The sequence below is a fragment of the Protopterus annectens genome, chromosome 1.part1 (genome assembly GCF_019279795.1).
Source record: "Protopterus annectens isolate FY-2018-M chromosome 1.part1, PAN1.0, whole genome shotgun sequence".
Classification (NCBI taxonomy): Eukaryota; Metazoa; Chordata; order Ceratodontiformes; family Protopteridae; genus Protopterus; species Protopterus annectens.
The window spans coordinates 1,516,004,392-1,516,029,818 of NC_056726.1; the positions used below are offsets into that span (position 1 = coordinate 1,516,004,392).

Consider the following 25,427-nt stretch of genomic DNA (forward strand, 5'->3'; position numbering starts at 1 on the left):
TAGGATTATGTGCTGCACCCCTCAGTATAGGATTATGTGCTGCACCCCTCAGTATAGGATTATGTGCTGCACCCCTCAGTATAGGATTATGTGCTGCACCCCTCAGTATAGGATTATGTGCTGCACCCCTCAGTATAGGATTATGTGCTGCACCCCTCAGTATAGGATTATGTGCTGCACCCCCTCAGTATAGGATTATGTGCTGCACCCCTCAGTATAGGATTATGTGCTGCACCCCTCAGTATAGGATTATGTGCTGCACCCCTCAGTATAGGATTATGTGCTGCACCCCTCAGTATAGGATTATGTGCTGCACCCCTCAGTATAGGATTATGTGCTGCACCCCTCAGTATAGGATTATGTGCTGCACCCCTCAGTATAGGATTATGTGCTGCACCCCTCAGTATAGGATTATGTGCTGCACCCCTCAGTATAGGATTATGTGCTGCACCCTCAGTATAGGATTATGTGCTGCACCCCTCAGTATAGGATTATGTGCTGCACCCCTCAGTATAGGATTATGTGCTGCACCCCTCAGTATAGGATTATGTGCTGCACCCTCAGTATAGGATTATGTGCTGCACCCCTCAGTATAGGATTATGTGCTGCACCCCTCAGTATAGGATTATGTGCTGCACCCCTCAGTATAGGATTATGTGCTGCACCCCTCAGTATAGGATTATGTGCTGCACCCCCTCAGTATAGGATTATGTGCTGCACCCCCTCAGTATAGGATTATGTGCTGCACCCCCTCAGTATAGGATTATGTGCTGCACCTCCTCAGTGTAGTATTATGTGCTGCACCCCCTCAGTATAGGATTATGTGCTGCACCTCCTCAGTATAGGATTATGTGCTGCACCCCCTCAGTATAGGATTATGTGCTGCACCTCCCTTAGTATAGGATTATGTGCTGCACCCCTTCAGTATAGGATTATGTGCTGCACCCCCTCAGTATAGGATTATGTGCTGCACCTCCTCAGTATAGGATTATGTGCTGCACCCCCTCAGTATAGGATTATGTGCTGCACCCCCTCAGTATAGGATTATGTGCTGCACCTCCTCAGTGTAGGATTATGTGCTGCACCCCTCAGTATAGGATTATGTGCTGCACCCCTCAGTATAGGATTATGTGCTGCACCCCTCAGTATAGGATTATGTGCTGCACCCTCAGTATAGGATTATGTGCTGCACCCCTCAGTATAGGATTATGTGCTGCACCCCTCAGTATAGGATTATGTGCTGCACCCCTCAGTATAGGATTATGTGCTGCACCCCTCAGTATAGGATTATGTGCTGCACCCCTCAGTATAGGATTATGTGCTGCACCCCTCAGTATAGGATTATGTGCTGCACCCCTCAGTATAGGATTATGTGCTGCACCCCTCAGTATAGGATTATGTGCTGCACCCCTCAGTATAGGATTATGTGCTGCACCCCTCAGTATAGGATTATGTGCTGCACCCCTCAGTATAGGATTATGTGCTGCACCCCTCAGTATAGGATTATGTGCTGCACCCCTCAGTATAGGATTATGTGCTGCACCCTCAGTATAGGATTATGTGCTGCACCCCTCAGTATAGGATTATGTGCTGCACCCCTCAGTATAGGATTATGTGCTGCACCCCTCAGTATAGGATTATGTGCTGCACCCCTCAGTATAGGATTATGTGCTGCACCCCTCAGTATAGGATTATGTGCTGCACCCCTCAGTATAGGATTATGTGCTGCACCCCCTCAGTATAGGATTATGTGCTGCACCCCTCAGTATAGGATTATGTGCTGCACCCCTCAGTATAGGATTATGTGCTGCACCCCTCAGTATAGGATTATGTGCTGCACCCCTCAGTATAGGATTATGTGCTGCACCCCTCAGTATAGGATTATGTGCTGCACCCCTCAGTATAGGATTATGTGCTGCACCCTCAGTATAGGATTATGTGCTGCACCCCTCAGTATAGGATTATGTGCTGCACCCCTCAGTATAGGATTATGTGCTGCACCCTCAGTATAGGATTATGTGCTGCACCCCTCAGTATAGGATTATGTGCTGCACCCCTCAGTATAGGATTATGTGCTGCACCCCTCAGTATAGGATTATGTGCTGCACCCCTCAGTATAGGATTATGTGCTGCACCCCTCAGTATAGGATTATGTGCTGCACCCTCAGTATAGGATTATGTGCTGCACCCCTCAGTATAGGATTATGTGCTGCACCCCCTCAGTATAGGATTATGTGCTGCACCCCCTCAGTATAGGATTATGTGCTGCACCTCCCCTCAGTATAGGATTATGTGCTGCACCCCCTCAGTATAGGATTATGTGCTGCACCCCCTCAGTATAGGATTATGTGCTGCACCCCTCAGTATAGGATTATGTGCTGCACCCCCTCAGTATAGCATTGTGTGCTGCACCCCCTCAGTATAGGATTATGTGCTGCACCCCCTCAGTATAGGATTATGTGCTGCACCCCCTCAGTATAGGATTATGTGCTGCACCTCCCTCAGTATAGGATTATTGTCTGCACCCCCTCAGTATAGGATTATTGTCTGCACCCCCTCAGTATAGGATTATGTGCTGCACCCCCTCAGTATAGGATTATGTGCTGCACCCCTCAGTATAGGATTATGTGCTGCACCTCCGCAGTATAGGATTATGTGCTGCACCTCCTCAGTATAGGATTATGTGCTGCGCCCCGCTCAGTATAGGATTATGTGCTGCACCCCCTCAGTATAGGATTATGTGCTGCACCCCCTCAGTATAGGATTATGTGCTGCACCCCCTCAGTATAGGATTATGTGCTGCACCCTCAGTATAGGATTATGTGCTGCACCCCTCAGTATAGGATTATGTGCTGCACCCCTCAGTATAGGATTATGTGCTGCACCCCTCAGTATAGGATTATGTGCTGCACCCCTCAGTATAGGATTATGTGCTGCACCCCTCAGTATAGGATTATGTGCTGCACCCCTCAGTATAGGATTATGTGCTGCACCCCTCAGTATAGGATTATGTGCTGCACCCCCTCAGTATAGGATTATGTGCTGCACCCCCTCAGTATAGGATTATGTGCTGCACCTCCCTCAGTATAGGATTATGTGCTGCACCCCCTCAGTATAGGATTATGTGCTGCACCCCCTCGGTGTAGTATTATGTGCTGCACCCCTCAGTATACGATTATGTGCTGCACCCCTCAGTGTAGTATTATGTGCTGCACCCCCGCAGTATAGGATTATGTGCTGCACCCCCTCAGTGTAGTATTATGTGCTGCACCCCATCAGTATAGGATTATGTGCTGCACCTCCCTCAGTGTAGTATTATGTGCTGCACCCCCTCAGTATAGGATTATGTGCTGCACCCCCTCAGTATAGGATTATGTGCTGCACCCCCTCAGTATAGGATTATGTGCTGCACCTCCCTCAGTATAGGATTATGTGCTGCACCCCCTCAGTGTAGGATTATGTGCTGCACCCCCTCAGTATAGGATTATGTGCTGCACCCCCTCAGTATAGGATTATGTGCTGCACCCCCTCAGTATAGGATTATGTGCTGCACCCCCTCAGTGTAGTATTATGTGCTGCACCCCCTCAGTATAGGAGTATGTGCTGCACCCCCTCAGTATAGGATTATGTGCTGCACCCCCTCAGTATAGGATTATGTGCTGCACCCCCTCAGTATAGGATTATGTGCTGCATCCCTCTCAGTATAAGATTATGTGCTGCACCCCCCCAGTATGGTAATATGTGCATGTCACAGTATAGGTATTTGTTCTTCACCATCCCCGCTATAAGATTATGTTCTTTTCCCCCCAGTATAGGATTATATTCTCCACCCCCCCATTATATGATTATATCCACCATCCCCCTATATAGAACTGGCCTCTAACCCCAGTATAGGATTATGTCCTCCACCCCCCCCCACAGTGCAAGATTATGTATTGCACCCCCCCTCAGCATAGGATTATGCCCCCCCACACACACACACAGTACAGGATTATGTCCTCTACTCCCCCTGGTGTAGTATTATGTACTTCTCCCCCCTTAGTATAGAATTATTTGTTGCACCCCCTCAGTATAAGATTATATTCTCCACCTCCCCGGTATAGGATTATGTCCTCCAACCCCCAGTAAAGGATTATGTCCTCCCCCATTATAGGATTTTGTCCCCCCCCAATATAGGAATATGTCCCCACCTCCCTCATTTATTCAGACACACATTCATGCCTTTGGATCTGGCTCAGAACTGACATATGTGATAGAACATTTTTCAGAGGGCCTTTCAGTTAATTGCCACAAGCTGATGACTTTGTATAAAATTTGTTTCTGATTTTTTTTTTTAATATGGCGTATCTTGATCCCAGTACTTAAAATATAGCAGTTAATGGTGCTTCTAGATGTTTTTATTTTCCAATCATATTTTTGACAGAATTTTAAATGCCTTGCTATTTCAATTAATCTGGTGGGTGGCACTCTAAAGATATACATCTGTAGAATTAAAACTGAGAAACTGCTCATTTAGAAAGCTGTGTATTTAGAAGAACACAGCTGTGAAACCTGACAGTTGTCAGTAGGTTCTGTTCCTGTATTACCGCATACCTTTCTCCACATAACCTCATCAGGTTATGTACTCTGCTTCTTATTAGTCCTGTCATCCTCTGGGTCACAGGTGGGATGCTAGACCTAACTCGAGCTTTCTGGATTACCTTTGTTTTCTTATCAGATTAATTGATATAATTTTTCAAATCCCAATCAGCTTACTTTTATTTCTTCCCAAGCAGAGAAGGTTAACCCTCTGTGGAAAATTTGTTTTCCATAGAAAAAATAAAAAGCATTTTCTAGTTTTATTTAACCCATTTTTGGGGAGATATTTTGATAACAACGTTATGAGGCAAAACTGTTTTCAGTTTTTTTATTATTTATTTTATTTGCAGTTGGTTTACCAGGATAGTCCATTGGGCCAAAAAGAACCCATTTTCAATGGAGTCCTGGGGAGAAAAGCTCCAAAACAAAGATTACAGTTTCTAGAATTTTGACATTACTGCTAGTTTGGTTAATGATGCATAATATTTTTGCTAGCACTCAGTATGTTCAAACAAAAAGTTAACGTGTGATGACTTCATCAGATTACATTATGAAATAATACCCACGAGTCATTTCCTTACCTCTCAACCTCTTAGTGCAAGAAAGCTGGACAAAGCCTAAAATAGTGGGGAGACAAAGGCCCAAAATAGGGGCAGATTTTAAGTATTGCTCTTATAAAAGTAGAAAGTTGCTAGAATAGATTTGTATTAGCATGTATTTTTCTGAAGGGTCTGATATCTGAAACTGAAATATATGTCATTATCTAGTGACTTCAATCCTCAGTGATTTGCCAGAAAATCCAGAAATTGTATGAGGAACAGACCAAGAATATGATGTAAACATCTGGACATTTGAGAGCTATGGTCATTTCACAGTGAATCATTTGACCATGGAAAGATTAATGTCTTCATATCAGCTTCTGTGCCTTATTTCAATTGTTTGTTTACCAGACATATTGCCCCAATATAAATATATAATGCATGGTAATATAGCATCATGTGATATCTTTTCTTCTCTGCATCAGCTAGATTTCCTAAGATGTCTTTCTATTTATAAGAATGCTTAATCTTTACCAGAGTAAAGGCTATAGTAGTGATATATATATATATATATATATATATATATATATATATATATATATATATATAAATTTATTTATAGAGAGAGATCGAATGGATTTAATTTACCTTTTTATCTTCTGATAGATATCAGTTTTCTCACAATTACAATACATGTAACTCTGTATTAACTGCAGAAGGAGTCATTACTAGGCACATTGTGGGTGCTGCGAAGATCACTTTTGGCTAAATTTAAAGACTGAAACAATCGCATTTAATAATCGCACTTTGACTTAATAATGGGGGTCCATTCCTGTCATAGTATTAGAAACCAAAAAGACCTTATGACATTGTATAACTAGTGAAACTGTTTGTTTGTTAACATCTATATTCATTTTTATTATAATTTAACAGGTGGAGTGATAGTAGTCCATAGATTAGTATACTGTGTCGCTGAACATATATTGAATGTGTATGCAGACAGTGTGAACTGCTTACATTTTTGTCAGACAGTTGTGTAAATATATCCGTGTTCAGATTTGTTGCATTTTATGAGTGCTAGCAACAACAAAAAAACTTAAAATATTTCTAATGTTCTGTCATTTATTTAGACATACGGTATCAATGACTATGATAAAAATTCTATATGATGGCTTGTCCCATGACTAAGTATAAATTGTTCCTCGTTATTGTCTTTCAACAATGAGAGAAATGCTATTGTAACATTTAATTATTGTTAATACCTAACTCTCGATGGGTTTCTAAAGTCTGCAGAAATGTTTTTCCACCATTTGCACTATATGGAAGCTACTTCATGACCATGTCATCGGTACTTACTAAGACCTTTGGCTTATTCTGATTCTGCAGTGTTCGTTGACTAGTACACAACCATATATAGCAGTGAAACTGATGTTAACTCTTCAATACATGATATGAGGTGCTAAATAAAAGAGAAGTTAAAATTAGCAGTGCCATTTGGGTTACTGTGCCAATAGTCAAAATGGGTTATAGTAACCAAAGAAGAAAAAATACCTTTTCAGTGAAGGATTGTTTCTCTTTTTCTTAACTTTCTATAAAGACTTTGCCTCCCCATCTCTTCCTTTCCCTTCTAGGATTCCTTTTAACCAAACCACACAATACTATGAGTAAAAAAGTTTCAGGAGTAAGACAGGAGTACTTGTCACAATTTCAGTGGTTGCTTTTTTTCCTTACTTTTAAACGAAAGGTTTGCAAACAATCTTCCCTAATCACTCTTCTGTTCTTATTTTTTGTGATTATTCTCAGTTATAACTGTTTACTTTTGTATATTTTTAATTGTATTTTATATTTTTGCATTTATACTGATATCTTGCAAGTTTATTTAAACATATGACTGTCCGATAGGAGTTTACTGTTTTAAAATCTTGTTTTATTATATAATGCTTTATTGCCTGCGGAGTCATTTCATAAAGAAGGTGTATTGCTGCTTGGTTTGGGTCTTGACTGAAACAAATAAAGTATTACATAAGTAAATAATATATTTTATGCATACTCCCCATTATCATTGAATGACCAGGAGGCAGATGTATGTGTGTTGTGAGACATCCTAGGAGTAATAGGTGCTTACATGTTTTGCTGAGACATATTCAGAGATGAGATAACAGTTGAAATCAGGACAATGTCTCACCATGTTTGTTGGCAGACTTCTAGACTATTATCAGCTATAGTTAACAGCTAAACATAGTGAATGCCAGCTCTTGGGGGAACAGATACTTTGTGATAAGTGTACAAACACTATACATTCTTGACTTGGGGGTAGCACAGAGAGATTTGTGTATAGCAGTCTGAGTGCACACACAATTTGGAAGATACTGTAAGAACTCAGTGGGCACAACATTTATATGTCACTAGCATTGTATGGTGTTAAACCCTATAATGTCACACAATTAAAATACATCACTGCTCCCATACAGTTATAGTCTCACTTCTTACCATAGACCATAACAAGCAACTCTCCTATTTTTTATTATGAGACTCCTTTAGGTTTATCTCTGTAGAAGTATCTACTTCATATTATCATCAAACAGTTTATAAGACTGCATAATCTTTATCAACTTTACAGCAGCATAAAAATACAATTTAAATGTTTGTCAACTTTTTAAAAACCCAACAATACAAATGTTAGCTACACCCATAAATGTGTTTGTGTCATCACAGAATTCAAGACTCAGGTTACAGTGTTCATGTCACCCATAACTTTTTGTGTGCATCTACTCTTGGGGCATACTGATGCAGTTTTATTGTCATTTACATATAGTAAATTAGGACATCTGAGTAGCCATATTACCACTAATTAAATTCAGAATAAAGAAGACTTTTTTTAACAGATTTTGTCTGGTAGTGTTACATCAGAACTAATATATTTTACTTTTGTTCTAGCCATTTTCAAAGAAGTAAACACCTGCAACCCAGCTACAATCACAGGGACGCTTTCACGAATTTCACTTGATGATGAAGATGATGCCAAACTAAACACCAGCAGTGAAGGAGTTAATTTTTCAAATCTCCCAGGAAATGTAGCACCTACCAATATTTTACTACAGATCCCTAAGATGGGACACAGTGCTTTAAAAGGCATTAATAAGTTGACTGAACAGACAGTAGAGAAAGACATTAATACTGACTCCAGAGGACCTCTTTATCATTGTACTGAGAACAACCTCAGACCAATAGAGATAAACTGGGCAAGAACCCAGGACAAACCAATAGAAAGTGACTATATGGTTCTTCCCAGGAGAACTGTGAGCTTAAAGCCATTTATTAAAGATGAAGGAAAACTAAAAATAAACACAGAGGAGATTCCCTGTGTTACCATTGGACACAGGCCCATGGAGTCAGAGGCCTACCCCAGTTTTGTTTCTGTGGACCACATTAATATCAATCTGAACCAACCCTATGGGACTCTGAAACATCCACATGGACTGCAGTTTAAGCAGCATCCATCTGTCAGGCAAATTTTAGCATCAGAACTCAGTGAAAAAAGTAGAACTATGCCTCGCAGTACGCAGAGCTCATCATCGGCATCTGTAGGCTCATTAGAAGTAAGTATATGCCCTTGCTGTGTAAACAGTAAGTATCAGTTTTTGTGGCCAAAAACAAAGCACTTACTTTTTCATCTACTACGTGGTAGAGTTGAAGTGGTCTAACTGTAGCAGTGTAGGCACATACAAAACAACCTACAGATTGAACATGCACTTGTAAGACATCAGTAGATCAGTGACAACAGCAAAATGTGCACAGTTGTAAAAGGAATAACTCCTTTTAAAACATACATTATAGGCACAGACTGATAACGTAATATACTTTAACTGAATGCCTAGTATCAAATAGGTATTCAGAACAAATATTAGAAATGTTATTTTTCAGAGAGGATTATGTGCAAAGAATTATTTGCAACAGCAAAAAGGATTTACAGCAGTCGTATTTTGCATTAGTAGCATTCCAGTGATGCAGCGTGGAATTATGTGCCTTTTTTTTTCCTTAGACAAGAACGTCTGTACTTTTGTATGATTACTGCATTCATCCCACAGCACTGAAATCACATTGTCACATGTTTAAGTTAATGATGCCCCCTGGTTCTTGTTTTCTTTTTTTAAAGTATTCCAGACCAGTCCAAAAATCACTGGAGAAAAAAGGCCCCAAATCAGGGATAGTTTGTAATTATTATTGTAGTATGATTTTAAAGTAATAGAACAGCAGTATTTGCATCAGCATGCAATGTATGCCCAGTAAGAAACATTAAACTGTTAATGTTTGGCATTAGTGACTGAGTGTAAGACTCAATGATTTTCCCAGGAAATCAAAAACGTTATGAGGAACAGTGCAAACATATGAGGCAAAATCAGCAACATTCTGCAAAATCAGGAACAATTGAGAAGTGGGTGATGATGCAGTTAGCTAAAGTAAAGTACTGTTCTCTTGTGTACAGTGCATTTCTTTGTTTACAGTGGTAAGTCTGGCATGTTATGCATGTATTTATTCCAGCTATAAAAAGACTCTCAAGTCTGGGCACATTGGATTGTCAACAGTGGCTGTTTTATGTTCTCAGGAAAGAATTAAAAAACAATAAGGCTTGTTAAATTTGTCAGCTGTTTGTTACAGAGAAATGAAAGTAGCATAAACTGAAAGGAGGCTATATCTGTATCTGTCATCTGTGAAAAAGACTCTGTTTATAGCGTATCATTTGTTTGCTGTCTGTGTTCCCAGTGGCTGGTTTTGTAGATCAGGAAAGCATAGCGACTGTCGGGATATTCCTGCACAGCTCAGGATGTTTTCAGTGTGGCTATCAGTTTCTGGTGCTGACAGACACAGTGAGAATCTTGAGTAAAGTTGTTTCCTAAGTTCACATTTAAAAAACATATTGGAGATGAGGATAAATTGGGCAGCAAAGTAAACACACCGACTGCCCCCAAATCATTCTACAACTGCACATTCTGAGGACATTCAATGTGTTAAATGTTATTTTCAGAAGGAAGTGGAAGTTTTCAGGCAGCTTCATATGCCTTCTGGTAGCACTGGGCCTCACTGGTTATCCTTACAACTCCACAGGCAAGGGTTCAACTCCTGAGCTTTTCCTGCATTAGTGTCTGTATGAGTTTCATCTACTCTATATTCTTATATATGCTTTTAAATCCAGACAGTTTGAAAGAGACTAATGCTCTTGACATATTCATGAAACTTATTTAATGGTATATGAAATTCCCAAACATGTTTCTCTTCTTTTTTCATAAATGACAACTTGATTCATGGCTCTGCTTAATGTGACGGAAGGGACTGGAATTCACCAAAAGTGGAGGGCAGCACCTTCTTTCTGTCCTGCTTACAAGAATCATGCATTTGAAAAGGGTAATCAGATCTATGGTTATGGGAACATATGGTACTATAACTGCTGTCTTAACAAGTAGCCTACACTGTGGCACAGGTTGGCCATCTGTCACTAAGAACAAGGGCCCCTCATTCTAGCAGCACCGGTCAGGTACATTTCCAAATATGTGACCCTTATGAAGCCTGGATATTTGTTTTCAATAAACACATTTGTACAGCCTTCCAGAACTTCATGGTTTAAAATTACTAAATTGAAATATTTGATATAATGGCTTTAAAAATTAGCTGCCTTATTCACTGGTGCTTGCCAAGTGATAATGGATATTGACTTCTTCCTTACAATGACATCAGTACAGTGTGCAAATACATGCAATTAACAGATACCCAGAAATGGAATATCATCCTTAGTTATGTTGGTGACTAGTTATATGCTATTTTAGCTGAAGATGTGCACTTTTATAGTAAAATAAAAATACAGTGCACATTAGACACCAACAATGATTTTGCAAGGGACAAAATTTGTAAAATGACCTTTAACTTTATGAACGTTGCCAAGCTGAGGGGTAGATACTGTAGTAGTGATGATTACCTTGTGACAGGTGTTGAAGATGGATATTTCGCCATAATCTTTGTTATTTACCTATGAGGGTAAAGCCCTAGGTGGAGTTAAGTCCAACTTCTCTGCCTGTTGGGTAGTGACTATTACTGTTATATGGCAGATCTACCTGAAAAATTAAAATACAAACTTATTTTTTGTGCTGTTATATGTGAGTATGACTAAAAGGATAAAACACAGACATTTTCCCAGCGTTTGTGTGTTCACACATTTATGTATGTGCATGTACATTCAGAGTACATCTGTGGCATGCATTCCTGCCACTGATACCGGTGGCATAAAATCATGCCTCTTTCTTTCTTTTTTTTTAATGGCATAAATGTTTTATAGGGAAAAGCAGATGGCTGTATGGACAAGATGTTTCTGGAAGTAAAGTCACAGTAAAGTATATTTTATCTCATTTTCTTTTTCAAACTTGATTAGAGTTGTAATAGTCGCAAGTTCTATCCATGTTTATTGCCAAGATAAATTCATCTTTTGCAGTGCTGGTTGCATTTTGAAAATGATAAAAGATCACCTTTATAAAAATCCAAAAGATCATTTCAGGGACATTTAGAGAAACTTTACATACTATTCATTTTTTTCAGAGATGACTAAGCAACTTGGGTCTACCTAGGTGACATATTCAGGATCAGACACTAGTCCTGTGATGGTAGATGAAACACTCAGACCAAAAACTACAAACTGAACTTCAATAGCAGTTTATAGCTGTAAAACATTTGGTTAATACTGTACTGCAGTGACAGAAGAATGTTACTAATTTTAATATATCCTGGATTAAATGAGAACCATGTTAACAATAAGAAACCAATAGCAATATAATGGCATTTTCTTCTTAAGCATTTTTTATTTCATTTTTGTGATATCAAATCTGATTTAAATGTTCAGTTACTTTTTTCCGTTGCTTGTAAGGGTTGACAGTGAGTGCAGTATTAGCTAGTTGGCTGTGCTTACAGGTGCTTTTTTGGCATCCTGGGATATGGTGAACAGAGACTTCTTGTCATGCCTTTGCCCAAACTGGGTAACATTTACAACCACTTCAAGAAATGTACTTTCCTAGATACTTTCCTGGAGAGTATATTCAGGAAAGAATGATCTTTACCGAATTCTTGACAGTTTTTAGTGCCTGTATCATGTAAGAGTATTGAGTTAATTGTGTATGTGTGTGCCTGTGTGTGCTCAAACGTTTGAAGGTCAGGATAACATGCTCACATGTGCTAAATTGTACAGAGAATGTAGTACAATGTGGCCCCAGTGCTAATTAGGGATACATGTGTGCCATGCCAACATCAGGACAGCATATAAAACACTGCAGGCCTGGTAATGGCAGCAGACATGCTGTGAAAATGCTACAAAGGAGCTGGAAAGAAGATTGTGTGGCCCAGAGTCTCATGCATATTAGAAAATCGAGTTGATCACAATTGATGATTGATGGTGTTCTAATTTTATATGAATTGCTCTGCAGTGTTTGAGTTCATTATGTGCACATACAGTGGTTCTCAGCATGTTGATATCCATTTCTGTATCTGCATGCCATGATGTAATGATCTGTATAGCATACTAATCCTTCTGTAGTGCTTATATATTAAGGGTACCTGAAGCATTTCTTCCTGTGTCTCACCACTTACTGCTAAGGTATGCAGTGAGCTTGCACATTTCTTTCTTTGTGAATTCTCCCTACTGTGTTTTAATTGTTTATTTGTGCTTACTCACGAGGTTAGTCCCACTAGGACAGTTTCTTCTTTTAAAGGAACATTCAATATGGTATTTATACTCACTACGGAAAATTTGACCAGGATACCAGACAACATTCCCTTACGTTTTTTCATAAATGCCTTGATATATTTTACATTGACCTAAGGTGGTATCAGCAGAGACAGATGAGCTGTCAGTTTATCATCTCACCCATAGGACAGTCCCTGGCATGGGAATAGAACCCACAGCATTCTGATCTTCCAAAGGCAAATGTGAGCTGTGGGCATATGATTGCATGTGTGCATGTGTGTAGGAATACCATTAAAAACAATAAACTAGTAGTTGTACTCTAAAATAATTAGAGTTTTCAAGTGCCAAGTAATAGAAAACCGCTGTATCGAAGCTTCAAGACACCCAGTCCCCTGTCGCTTTGATACAGCGGTTTTCTATTACTTGGCACTTGAAAACCCTAATTATTTTAGATCAAATATGAGTTTGGGAAAGCAGCTGTGGAAGAGGGAGAGGGAATGGGGTTTAGGATTAGGGTGTGAGATTTTAGGTTTAGGGCAGGAAGGGAGGTTTAGATTTAGGGAGGGGAAGGTTGGGGTTTTAGGTTTATGGAGCAGGAAGTGAGATCTGGTGCTAAAAAGTAGGAAGGAAGTCTTAGATTTAGGTAGAGCAGTTAGAGTTTTAGGTTTAGGAAGTAGGAAGGGAGTTTTAGGGTTAGAGTTAGGGTTCTGGTAGGGAATAGCAGCTAAGTAGTTAGGGGAATCGAGTTACTGGGAGTCTGAGCAGTTACACAGGGATCATGTTTTAGATCTAACAATTATACAGACTAAGTACAGCGTGTGTTATTAAATATTATAAATAATGTCTGAAGGATAAATAAAGACAGTATACAACTTCATGTATTACAGAGAAATGTAATTGTATCTTTCTATTCTTAAGGTTTGACCAGAAATTTAAATTTATGGTATTACATTTAGTGGTCTGTTTGATAGAATCAGTTTCACCTTCCTGTAAACACAATTCTTTTGGAATATGTATAACACATGAAAGATTACATAGCAGTGAATGTAGAAATGCAGCAGACACTGCAGCCAAACTGAAGCGTTGCACTTTGTACTTATTCATTTTATTTCTAATACCTGCTTTATCCTGTGCTGGCTGAGAAGGCAGCATAAGCCTGTTCAGTCGACCAGTGCTAGACAAGAAAACCACTTCATTTCAGCATGAACACATACTTAAGGGCAATTCAAGAATTTCCTGTACTCCTCTTGGCATGTGTTTGTATGTGGGAAGACACTAGAACCTCATTAAAAGTCCTCGGGGGCACAGTAAGTATATGAAGATTCTGCACAAAAGGCAGCATGTCTGAGAACCATACCAGAGAAACAAGTGCTAGGAGGCAGCAGTATTATGTGAGCCACAAATGTATTTCCTTCAGACTACATGCTGTACAACAGTTTTCACTGTGTGTGTGTGTGTGTGTGTGTATGTACAGAAGAGTGACAGTAGTAGCACACTCGTTTGTGTGAGTGCATGTGTATGTGTCTATATCTGTGTATATATGTATATGTGTGTGTCTATATCTGTGTATTTATGTATATGTGTGTGTGTGTATGTGTCTATATCTGTGTATATATGTATATGTGTGTGTGTGTCTATATCTGTGTATATATGTATATGTGTGTGTGTCTATATCTGTGTATATATGTATGTGTGTGTGTGTGTGTGTGTGTGTGTGTCTATATCTGTGTATATATGTATGTATGTGTGTGTGTGTGTGTGTGTGTCTATATCTGTGTGTATGTGTATATGTGTGTGTGTCTATATCTGTGTATATGTGTATGTGTGTGTGTGTGTGTGTCTATATCTGTGTATGTATGTATGTGTGTGTGTGTGTGTGTGTGTGTGTGTGTGTGTCTATATCTGTGTATATATGTATATGTGTGTGTGTGTCTATATCTGTGTATATATGTATATGTGTGTGTGTGTGTGTGTGTGTGTGTGTGTGTGTGTCTATATCTGTGTATATATGTATATGTGTGTGTGTCTGTGTGTGTCTATATCTGCGTATATATGTATTTGTGTGTGCGTGTATCTATATCTGTGTATATATGTATATGTGTGTGTGTGTGTATGTACAAAAGAGTAACAGTAGCAGCACACTCATTTGTGTGTGTGTGTGTGTGTGTGTGTGTGTGTGTGTGTGTGTGTGTCTATATCTGTGTATATATGTATATGTGTGTGTGTCTATATCTGTGTATATATGTATATGTGTGTGTGTGTGTGTCTATATCTGTGTATATATGTATGTGTGTGTGTGTCTATATCTGTGTATATATGCATGTGTGTATATATCTGTGTATATATGTATATGTGTGTGTGTGTGTGTGTGTGTGTGTGTCGTATCTGTGTATATATGTATATGTGAGTGTGTGCATGTATAGATATGTATAATGATAGATAAATAGTAGGTATAGCTATAGTGAGAAAGAGATAACTCTATGTATATATGTGCATTTCTACACACGTGACACACACATTTATGTTCTTGGGCACACACATATATCTATGAGTTTGTGTGCTTGCATGTTCCAATTTACTTTGTGTATCTGAATAAGGAGAAAGCAAAAGCAGAAATCTGAATTGCATGATACATATACTAATTTACTTCCCTTTAAATTCAGTAAGACATCAATAGCAGATTGTGAATGGATGGTATAACAGTTAAAAACATTCTGACAGTTACATAGGGAGATGGAAAATGTAGAATATACAAACAAGTATCTTCATTTGAAATTTTTGTTTCAAACTCTTTAATACTTTTCAATCGTTATTATAATACTTGCAATCAATTTTCTCTTTTGTTTTTTTATAAAATAGTGGGCTATCTAGAAACCCTAACAGTTACATTTCTTTGTACAAATACATCTGTTTCATTTCTAGCTAGATGCTCTCACAAAATATTTCAAAAATGTAAGAATTATTTGTCTAACATTGCATCACATCCTATAATGCAGTCTTAGTATCCATGCATGACAAAATATGGAAACAGGTCTAAAGTATAAAATGGGTTTTAATACTATTAAATAAAATAGCATAAATAAAGGAAAAATGCATACATTAATGACTTCTCACTTATTTACTTCCTTTTGCAACATTCTGCAGTAAGTTTTTTGCATCACAGGGACCTGATTCTGCTATGTTTGTTCTTAAGTGTTTAAGAATTAAACTTTCAAGGACCTCCTTCTTTGGCTGCAGTACAGATTAAACATAGAGCAATAAATTAATGAATTATATTTAGAATGGTATGACTTTGTCCTCAAGTACACTCTCCAATGTGCCATCATCTGACAATAAAGCACATACCTACACAACTGAACACTTTTGTTAGCACATACATTGGCTCTGCTTCTGATGATATGCAGCTGAGTGTAGCACATTACTCGTACAGACATTTGGGATTTGTTTACTGCTGCTGCTGTTTACAATCAACTTTTTATGCACATGGATAGATAAATGTACTGCTACATATACACGCACAAGTGCGCATGCACCCTATAGGCATATTACTATTATATAAATAGTCGATATGTCTTACACACAGTGCACAAATATGTAGATTTGCATATACAAATGTACATTATAGAATTCATAGGAAATAGTAGGCTGTTTGACCAGAAGCTGTACATGCCTTGCCAATAACCAACCTAGGCTGTACTTCCCTATTCAAAGAAGGCAAGGCTTGTAAGTCCCAAAGTGAATTTTTAAGGATACCCATCCAATTGTCTTAAGTATGTCTGAGGGCTGACAATTACATCGTTTGACATGCACACCCCCTATCTCACCTTACTCATGCATGCTAACTCTAGCTATTCCCCATCCCTAGCCCTATATATTAACTTGCACAGCCCCCTTTCCCTACCACAACACACACACACACCATATCTATTCCCTTACCTAATCCTTTTTCTAAAACAAATCAGCAAACATACACTGAAACACATCCATCACATCTCCATCTAACACATTCCATTGAACAAAATCACTCACACATCAAAACAGTCACATACAACTAAATTCATCCCCCTTATGTAGGCCTTACTCTAACACTAGGCACAAAACACTTGCAGACATGCATGCATGCAGACACACACACACACACACGCACACACACGCACTTACACGCGCGCGCGCGCGCACACACACACACACACACAGCACAAGATTTATTCCCTAACTTCACACTGACTCTTGATACTCACACACCCCCACCTAACCCACTTACTGACAGCAGAAATATTTGACCTTCCAGACCTTCAAACCTTAAAAAAAACACAACAAAAAGGGTATTCAATGTACTTCAATATGTGTACATGCTGCAAACAAACTGCAGTTGAAGGGTATTCAATGTCCTTCAATATGTGTACATGCTGCAAACAAACTGCAGTTAAAGGGTATTCAATGTCCTTCAATATGTGTACATGCTGCAAACAAACTGCAGTTAAAGGGTATTCAATGTCCTTCAATATGTGTACATGCTGCAAACAAACTGCAGTTAAAGGGTATTCAATGTCCTTCAATATGTGTACATGCTGCAAACAAACTGCAGTTAAAGGGTATTCAATGTCCTTCAATATGTGTACATGCTGCAAACAAACTGCAGTTAAAGGGCATTCAATGTCCTTCAATATGTGTACATGCTGCAAACAAACTGCAGTTAAAGGGCATTCAATGTCCTTCAATATGTGTACATGCTGCAAACAAACTGCAGTTAAAGGGTATTCAATGTCCTTCAATATGTGTACATGCTGCAAACAAACTGCAGTTAAAGGGCATTCAATGTCTTTCAATATGTGTACATGCTGCAAACAAACTGCAGTTAAAGGGTATTCAATGTCCTTCAATATGTGTACATGCTGCAAACAAACTGCAGTTAAAGGGCATTCAATGTCCTTCAATATGTGTACATGCTGCAAACAAACTGCAGTTAAAGGGTATTCAATGTCCTTCAATATGTGTACATGCTGCAAACAAACTGCAGTTAAAGGGTATTCAGTGTCCTTCAGTATGTGTACATGCTGCAAACAAACTGCAGTTAAAGGGTATTCAGTGTCCTTCAATATGTGTACATGCTGCAAACAAACTGCAGTTAAAGGGTATTCAATGTCCTTCAATATGTGTACATGCTGCAAACAAACTGCAGTTAAAGGGTATTCAATGTCCTTCAATATGTGTACATGCTGCAAACAAACTGCAGTTAAAGGGCATTCAATGTCCTTCAATATGTGTACATGCTGCAAACTGCAGTTAAAGGGTATTCAATGTCCTTCAATATGTGTACATGCTGCAAACAAACTGCAGTTAAAGGGCATTCAATGTCCTTCAATATGTGTACATGCTGCAAACAAACTGCAGTTAAAGGGTATTCAATGTCCTTCAATATGTGTACATGCTGCAAACAAACTGCAGTTAAAGGGTATTCAATGTCCTTCAATATGTGTACATGCTGCAAACAAACTGCAGTTAAAGGGCATTCAATGTCCTTCAATATGTGTACATGCTGCAAACAAACTGCAGTTATAGGGCATTCAATGTCCTTCAATATGTGTACACGCTGCAAACAAACTGCAGTTAAAGGGCATTCAATGTCCTTCAATATGTGTACACGCTGCAAACAATCTGCAGTTAAAGGGCATTCAATGTCCTTCAATATGTGTACACGCTGCAAACAAACTGCAGTTAAAGGGCATTCAATGTCCTTCAATATGTGTACATGCTGCAAACAAACTGCAGTTAAAGGGCATTCAATGTCCTTCAGTATGTGTACATGCTGCAAACAAACTGCAGTTAAAGGGCATTCAATGTCCTTCAATATGTGTACATGCTGCAAACAAACTGCAGTTAAAGGGTATTCAATGTCCTTCAATATGTGTACATGCTGCAAACAAACTGCAGTTAAAGGGTATTCAATGTCCTTCAACATGTGTACATGCTGCAAACATTGCAGTTCTACAGTGCCAGACATCCATAAATATATACAGCTCTACATGTATATATATATATGGGTACGTATCATTTCACCAAAACTCATTTCACTGACAAGTAGTACAGTAAGGCAAGTCAAAGCTATATGTCCTTTTCCCTACTCTAGTGTGATCCTGTTGTTAGTATGTATAGTAAGGGGTGGTGTGGGTGTGCAGCCCCCCCACACTGGGGAGTGTGGGGGGCATAGCCCCCCACCTAGATGGCTTTTACCAAATAATGTAAAACAAAATCAGACAACATAAAACCAAAATAAGTGGGAGGGCTACACTCCTCACACCCCCCTAACTATATATACTAACACCAGGATCGCACTACAGTGCGGAAAAGGACACATACCTTTGATTTGCCTAATTGTACTACTTGTCAGTGAAATGAGTTTTAGGTGAAATGAACTTTAGGTGAATTGGTTTAGGAGAACTGAGTTTATGTGAAATGAGTTTTAGGTGAAGTGATACGTACCCATGTAGATATATATATATATATATATATATATATATATATATATATATATATGTATAGATAGATAGATATATATGGGTCTACCTGATAATGCCGACATGCCAAAACACAGACAATGAAATAAACGACACCACAAAACCGAAAGTTCAAAAACACGAAACTTCACATGCCCGACAAACCACAATCCCGACAATCAACAAAACAAATACCTTTTCAGAAAAACACATACACAAAACAAGCACACCAAACACCTTACAAACCTACACTAAACCTTACATACACAACTATCGATGCACTAACCTTAACTAAAAACCCTAACCCTAATGTCCATCACTATCTCACACTTACCTTACCTGCACTCTAACCCTAGCTCACTTAATCCTCCCCTAACCCTAAAGTCCATCACTATCGCACACTTACCTTACTCACAACCTAACCCTAACTCTCTTAACCCGCCCCTAAACCTAAAGTCCGTCACTATCGCACACTTATCTGACCTGCACCCTAACCCTAATGTCCGTCACTATCACACACTTACCTTACCCGCACCCTGACCCTAACGTCCGTCCCTACCACACACTTACATTAACATGTCGGTGTTCTCAGCATCGGGATTTTCAACTCTCGGTCTTCTCAGTTGTCGATCTTCCTGTGTCAGTTATCTCGTTGTCAATCTTCTCAGCTTTCGGCGTAATCAGGTAGACCCATATATATATATATATATATATATATCTATCTATATATATATATATCTATATATCTATATATATATATATATATATATATATATATGGATCTCCTACTATTCACCGAAAGCACATTTCACCAAAAATCAAATTAGTGTGCACTTTTCACTGAAAGCACAATTCACCTAAAACACATTTCCCCGAAAGTTATATATGGCCTTTTCCCCAATGTAGTGCGACCCTGGAGTTGGTATATATAGTAAGGGGAGGTGTGGGGGCACAGCCCCCCACATTGGGGGGTGTTGGGGGTGTAGGCCCCTACATATGTTATGTAGATATTATTGTCAGAGAATAGTAATATATTGCAATTACATATATCCATGTATATAATTCAAAATATTTAAAATATGTGTGGGGCTACGCCCCCCCACCCCCCAATGTGGGGTCAGTGCCCCCCACACCCCCCTTATTATATATACCAACTCCAGGGTCGCACTACAGTGGGGAAAAGGCCATATATAACTTTCGGTGAAATGTGTTTCGGTGAATTGTGTTTTCAGTGAATTGTGCTTTCGGTGAACAGTGCACGGTGAAATGTGTTTCAGTGAAATGTGCTTTCGGTGAATAGCAGGAGATCCATATATATATATATATATATGTCCCTACCTCCTTTATAAGATCCTTACTAAAGAAACTAAAACCAACTACACTCTCTGCAGATTTACTCCCGGCTGAATATCTACAGATAGCAGCAGATGCCATTGCTCTCCCTATCTCGACACTTATTAACAGAACCATAACAGAATCTAAAACACCATCTTTATGGAAAATATCCCATGTCATACCCCTCCACAAAGGTGGCCTATCTACCGAACTATCAAACTATAGGCCCATAGCTATACTGTCACCACTAGCCAAAATCATGGAGAAGTGCATACACAAACAACTTCTTCACTATCTTATCCACAATAATTTACTAACCAACTCACAACATGGCTTTAGACCCCACCACAGCACGACCACTGCTCTTCTCTCTTTTACAGATACTATCAATCACAACAGAAATGACAGAAAAATATCTTCAGCACTGTTCCTTGACCTATCAAAGGCCTTTGATATGGTGAACCACCAGATCCTCTATCGCACACTAGATAATCTACAACTTGATAAACAAGCTCTAGACTGGTTTATAGGCTACCTCACTGATAGGAAACAAGCCGTCCTTTGGCAATCAAAACTCTCTAAACTCTTACCAAATACCATAGGGGTACCCCAAGGATCAATACTGGGGCCTCTCCTTTTACTATCTTCACAAATGACCTGTATAAAGCCATCCCTGAAGCCATCTGCATTCAATATGCAGGCGACTCCACATTAATTTGTTCTGACACATCCTCTGTTAACCTACTAGCAAAAACCCAGTCCTGCTTTATATCAGTAGAAAATTGTCTATTAGAACGTAAACTGATCCTGAATCCAAACAAAACAAAATTACTACTATTTCATCCCACGCAAAAGATCACACCGCTATCCTTTTCTATTTACTCCAAAATGGGACTATCATCTCCCTGACCCCTATACCAAACTACTAGGAGTCTCCATAGACAACAAACTCAAATTTGATATACATATTAACCAGACCATTAAAACCGTTAACAAAAAACTAGGATCTTTTTATCGGATCAAATCATTTCTAACTCCTATAGCAAAAGTGACACTGGCCCGCTCACATCTTCTCTCCACCTCCTATATGCATCTCCCATACTTACTAACCTCAACACATCTGAACTAAATAAACTAGAACGCTGCTATAATCATATTGCCAGATTTGCCACAGGTATGCCCTACAGAACACATCACTGTATTAATCTAAATAACCTAGATTGGATTGAATACCCTAACCTTCTAAAACAGACCCAACTGATAGAAGCATTTAAAATCCTGAACCAACCTGAAAAAACGCCAGCTCTGAATAACCTAATCATACCCTACAATAACCTCAGTAGTTTGCGTTCCTCAAATAAACTTCTAGTTCAAACAATCAAAGCCAATAATGTAGGAGGCGACTCACTCTTCACCAATACCATTGGAAAAATATGGAATTCCCTCCCTCCTAGTCTCACCTGTAACACCTCTCTTAATTCTTTCAAAAAAAAACTACATCTCCATTTAAGGACTAACTGGCTCTGTCAGTGCTCCAATCCTGACTAATCCTTCTCTTCTTTCTACATAGATCTTCCCCCGTGGGCCCCCACCTTTTTTTTTTTGCTTTACCTTTTCTCATCTCTTCTTAACTAAAGAAGTTTAGTCCTCAATAGCAGAATATCTACTCCGGAATCTGTGTTGATTTTTTGCATATTCATTATTGTATAATATTTTTTACTCTTTTAATGTTTATTATTTGAATATAATTACTTTTGTATGAGTGTAATCATTTGTATTATCTTTATGTATTAATTGCTGTCACTGTGGAGCTTTTCTCCCCGGGCCTCCGCTGAAAATGGACATGTAATCCAGACGGACTATCCCGGTCAACAAATGTAAAATAAATAAAATAAAATAATATATATATATATATATATATATAGAGAGAGAGAGAGAGAGGAAGGGAGAGAGATACAGATATATACATATATGTGTGTGCATTTGTGTGTGTGTGTGTGTGTGTGTGTGTGTCTGTGTGTGTGTGTGTGTGTGTGTGTGTGTGTGTGTGTGTGTGTGTGTGTCCATATATATGGTATATATATCTACATACATACACACACACTATGAATAGGTACTTGTATATGGGTCCATATGGCAGCATCAGTGTTCATAGATTTATAGGTCTATAGGTTTATGATAAGCTAACGATGACCAGGTTCTTTACAAACCTAGCCATGCAACCCAGCCCAGTTCTTTCCCAGAGTTCGTTGGACACCAGTGTTGAAGGGTATGTTAGTGAAGAGGTAGCTAAGAGTTATGTGGATGTTATGGTTAGCTGGAGATTAATTTACTTACTGTCAATCTTTGTCCATTAAAGACAAGGGGACAAACTGGGAATGAATTTTTGGCTTTCCATCACATGACCATTTTTTTGAATAGGCTTAGGGATGAAATCTATTTCATGTAGATGGGGAGCTTATGCCACAGTGTGGAGATCCTTTGAGACACATATCGGTCCTTTCAGCAGGTTCTGTTTATGTTTGTGTTCCTGACAAAGTTCAGGTTCTTGGAACTAGTGTTTCTGGTGCTGTTTGTCTTGCAGATGTGCAAGAGATCTGTCAGACCTGGATTTGAGTATACCTTTTATGCTAGGCATAGATTGCATCTCAGTAACTTATTCGAGACTGAGTACAAACATGCAACTTTAAGGTGATCGGTGTAGGACAGGGTCTTCATACCCTGGATTCTGCTGGTGAGCAACCTTTGAGGGCATTCATACTGTTGCAAGTGCCTGGTTAGGTATATGCCTAAGTGGACATTGTACTCAATGAGGGGTCTGAGATGGACTGAATAGGGTGGTACTATTACTTCCATGGACTTGGATGCCATACTGTTGCTTATGAGTTGGGCATCATAGAATGATTTTCTTACTATCTTGGCTATGTGTTGGTTGAACACCAGATTACTTTCTACATATGTACCTAGATCACTAACTATCAGGTCAACTCTGTTTTATCGATGAAGTAATTAGCTTGGGTGGACAATTTCCCAAAGAGCACTATAATGCATTTCTCTGCATTGAGTTTCAATCTGCAGCTTTGGCACGTTGTTTGTGTTAGACCCTCCTGTAGGATGTTAGTGTCATGGAGGCAGCCTATGAAAGCTCCCAATTTACAGTCATCTGTGAACTTGGTGAGGCAGAGGCCTTTGACATTAGCCTTGACTTCCAAGAAGTATATACCAAACAGTAGCCTGCCCAGCATGGAATCCTGGGGTACTCCACTGGTGTCTGGTCTCTTGTTGGAGATGGTCTCAATGATCCTGACTTCTTTGGTCCCATTTGTGAGCCAGTTAGCAATCTAGCAAGTTATGCAGGAATTTATTCCCAGTTTTGAGAGTTTGTCAACAATACCTGTGGTGGGGTATTGCATTGAATGACTTGGCCAGGTTAAGATAGGCAATATGCATTGTTCCCCCCTCATCCATAGCTATGGTAACTCTGTTGAAGAAGTCTACCAAGTTAAATAAGCAAGACCTTCCCTTAAAGCCAAACTGGGATGGGTCCAGTGTCTACACTGAATATACATTCTAGATAGGGTGGAGCTTGGAAGTGGATGACATGATGGCACGCAGGAGGCTGAACATCCGATGTATCCATAAGACAAGATGGGCAGTGCAGAAAATCTGCTTGTCTTGGGATCCAGAGTCTACTGCTCAGGAGCAGGACATGCTAGAAATGGTGTGGGAATTGTGTGGGAGGGCCTTCAGAAGACAGTGATAGATGTCATCTGACTTAGTGACAGTCATAGAAATTATACTCCAATGTAAATATAGGGCACTATTCATAATGTCAGCCTATGCCCCATATCAGTGTTGTGGCAGCAAGGAAAAGACTGCATTCAGGCAGCAGTTGTAGAACCTTCTAGATAAAGCTGATGAGACATTTAAGGTTTTCAGAAATGGTATAGTTGAACCACCCTGGTACACTGCCGGAGGATGGAATACAGTATGCAGGGGTCTATATGATCGGAGCAAAAAATATTTTTGGTATTATCGGTCCTTTTCCCAATAGTTTAGCTTAAGCATTCTGTCAATATTATATTTATGTTTTGTTCTTTTACTGTTTTCATTTCCAAGTTCTAATTTGTACATATTCGACTTTTTAATTCACATGTAATTGGCATCATGTTTTGTTTATTTCTCTTTTTATGTGCAACTTCTTTAAAGTCATAACATGTTCTTTTTTTTGTTGTTGTTGTTTAAGTCATAACATGTAGTAAAAACTAAATGTTGCAAGAATGTTTGCTGTCTCCTTACATTTTTTCTTGACTGTCAGATTTTAATGTTCTTAAATTTCACCTGCTTCATCCATGCTTTCTGAGGTGGCCTCTAGAAAAGCTGAATTTTGTGCTATGGGCTCTGAACTATTTCACCTTGACAGACATGTTAAGTAACAGTGGTTTGATTTAAACCAATAATCTTTTTGATTATGTCCCAATTTTTTCTAATAATTGTAAACTTCCTTAAACGTTTTTCTTTTTCAATCCTGTTTAGCTCTGATTTAAGAGTGCCCTCATTAACTAACAATTAGTGTGTTGTTTGGAATCTGAGTATTCATATGTGTGATGTTAAAACTGTCTAAAGCATATATTTTATCCATGCCCATTTCTTGAATGTTGGTGAATTAGTTAAAAAAAGCATTTATATAAATAGGTATTAGGTATGGAAACATTTTATTATAAGATCATAGGAGGTTACTAGGCTAGTGGCCTT

At 38.9% G+C, this 25,427-nt stretch overlaps 1 protein-coding gene across 6 annotated transcripts in view; it reads left to right on the forward strand.

Moving 5' to 3' along the window:
* Window positions 1-25,427, forward strand: part of ADGRB2 (adhesion G protein-coupled receptor B2) — a 5,411,420-nt gene that overhangs the window by 5,193,123 nt on the left and 192,870 nt on the right. For all 6 annotated transcript variants that reach the window (XM_044082710.1, XM_044082742.1, XM_044082734.1 and 3 more), the window contains one exon: window positions 8,055-8,716. In XM_044082710.1, coding sequence (XP_043938645.1) covers window positions 8,055-8,716 — 662 coding nt within the window. The remainder of the gene's footprint in view (window positions 1-8,054; window positions 8,717-25,427) is intronic.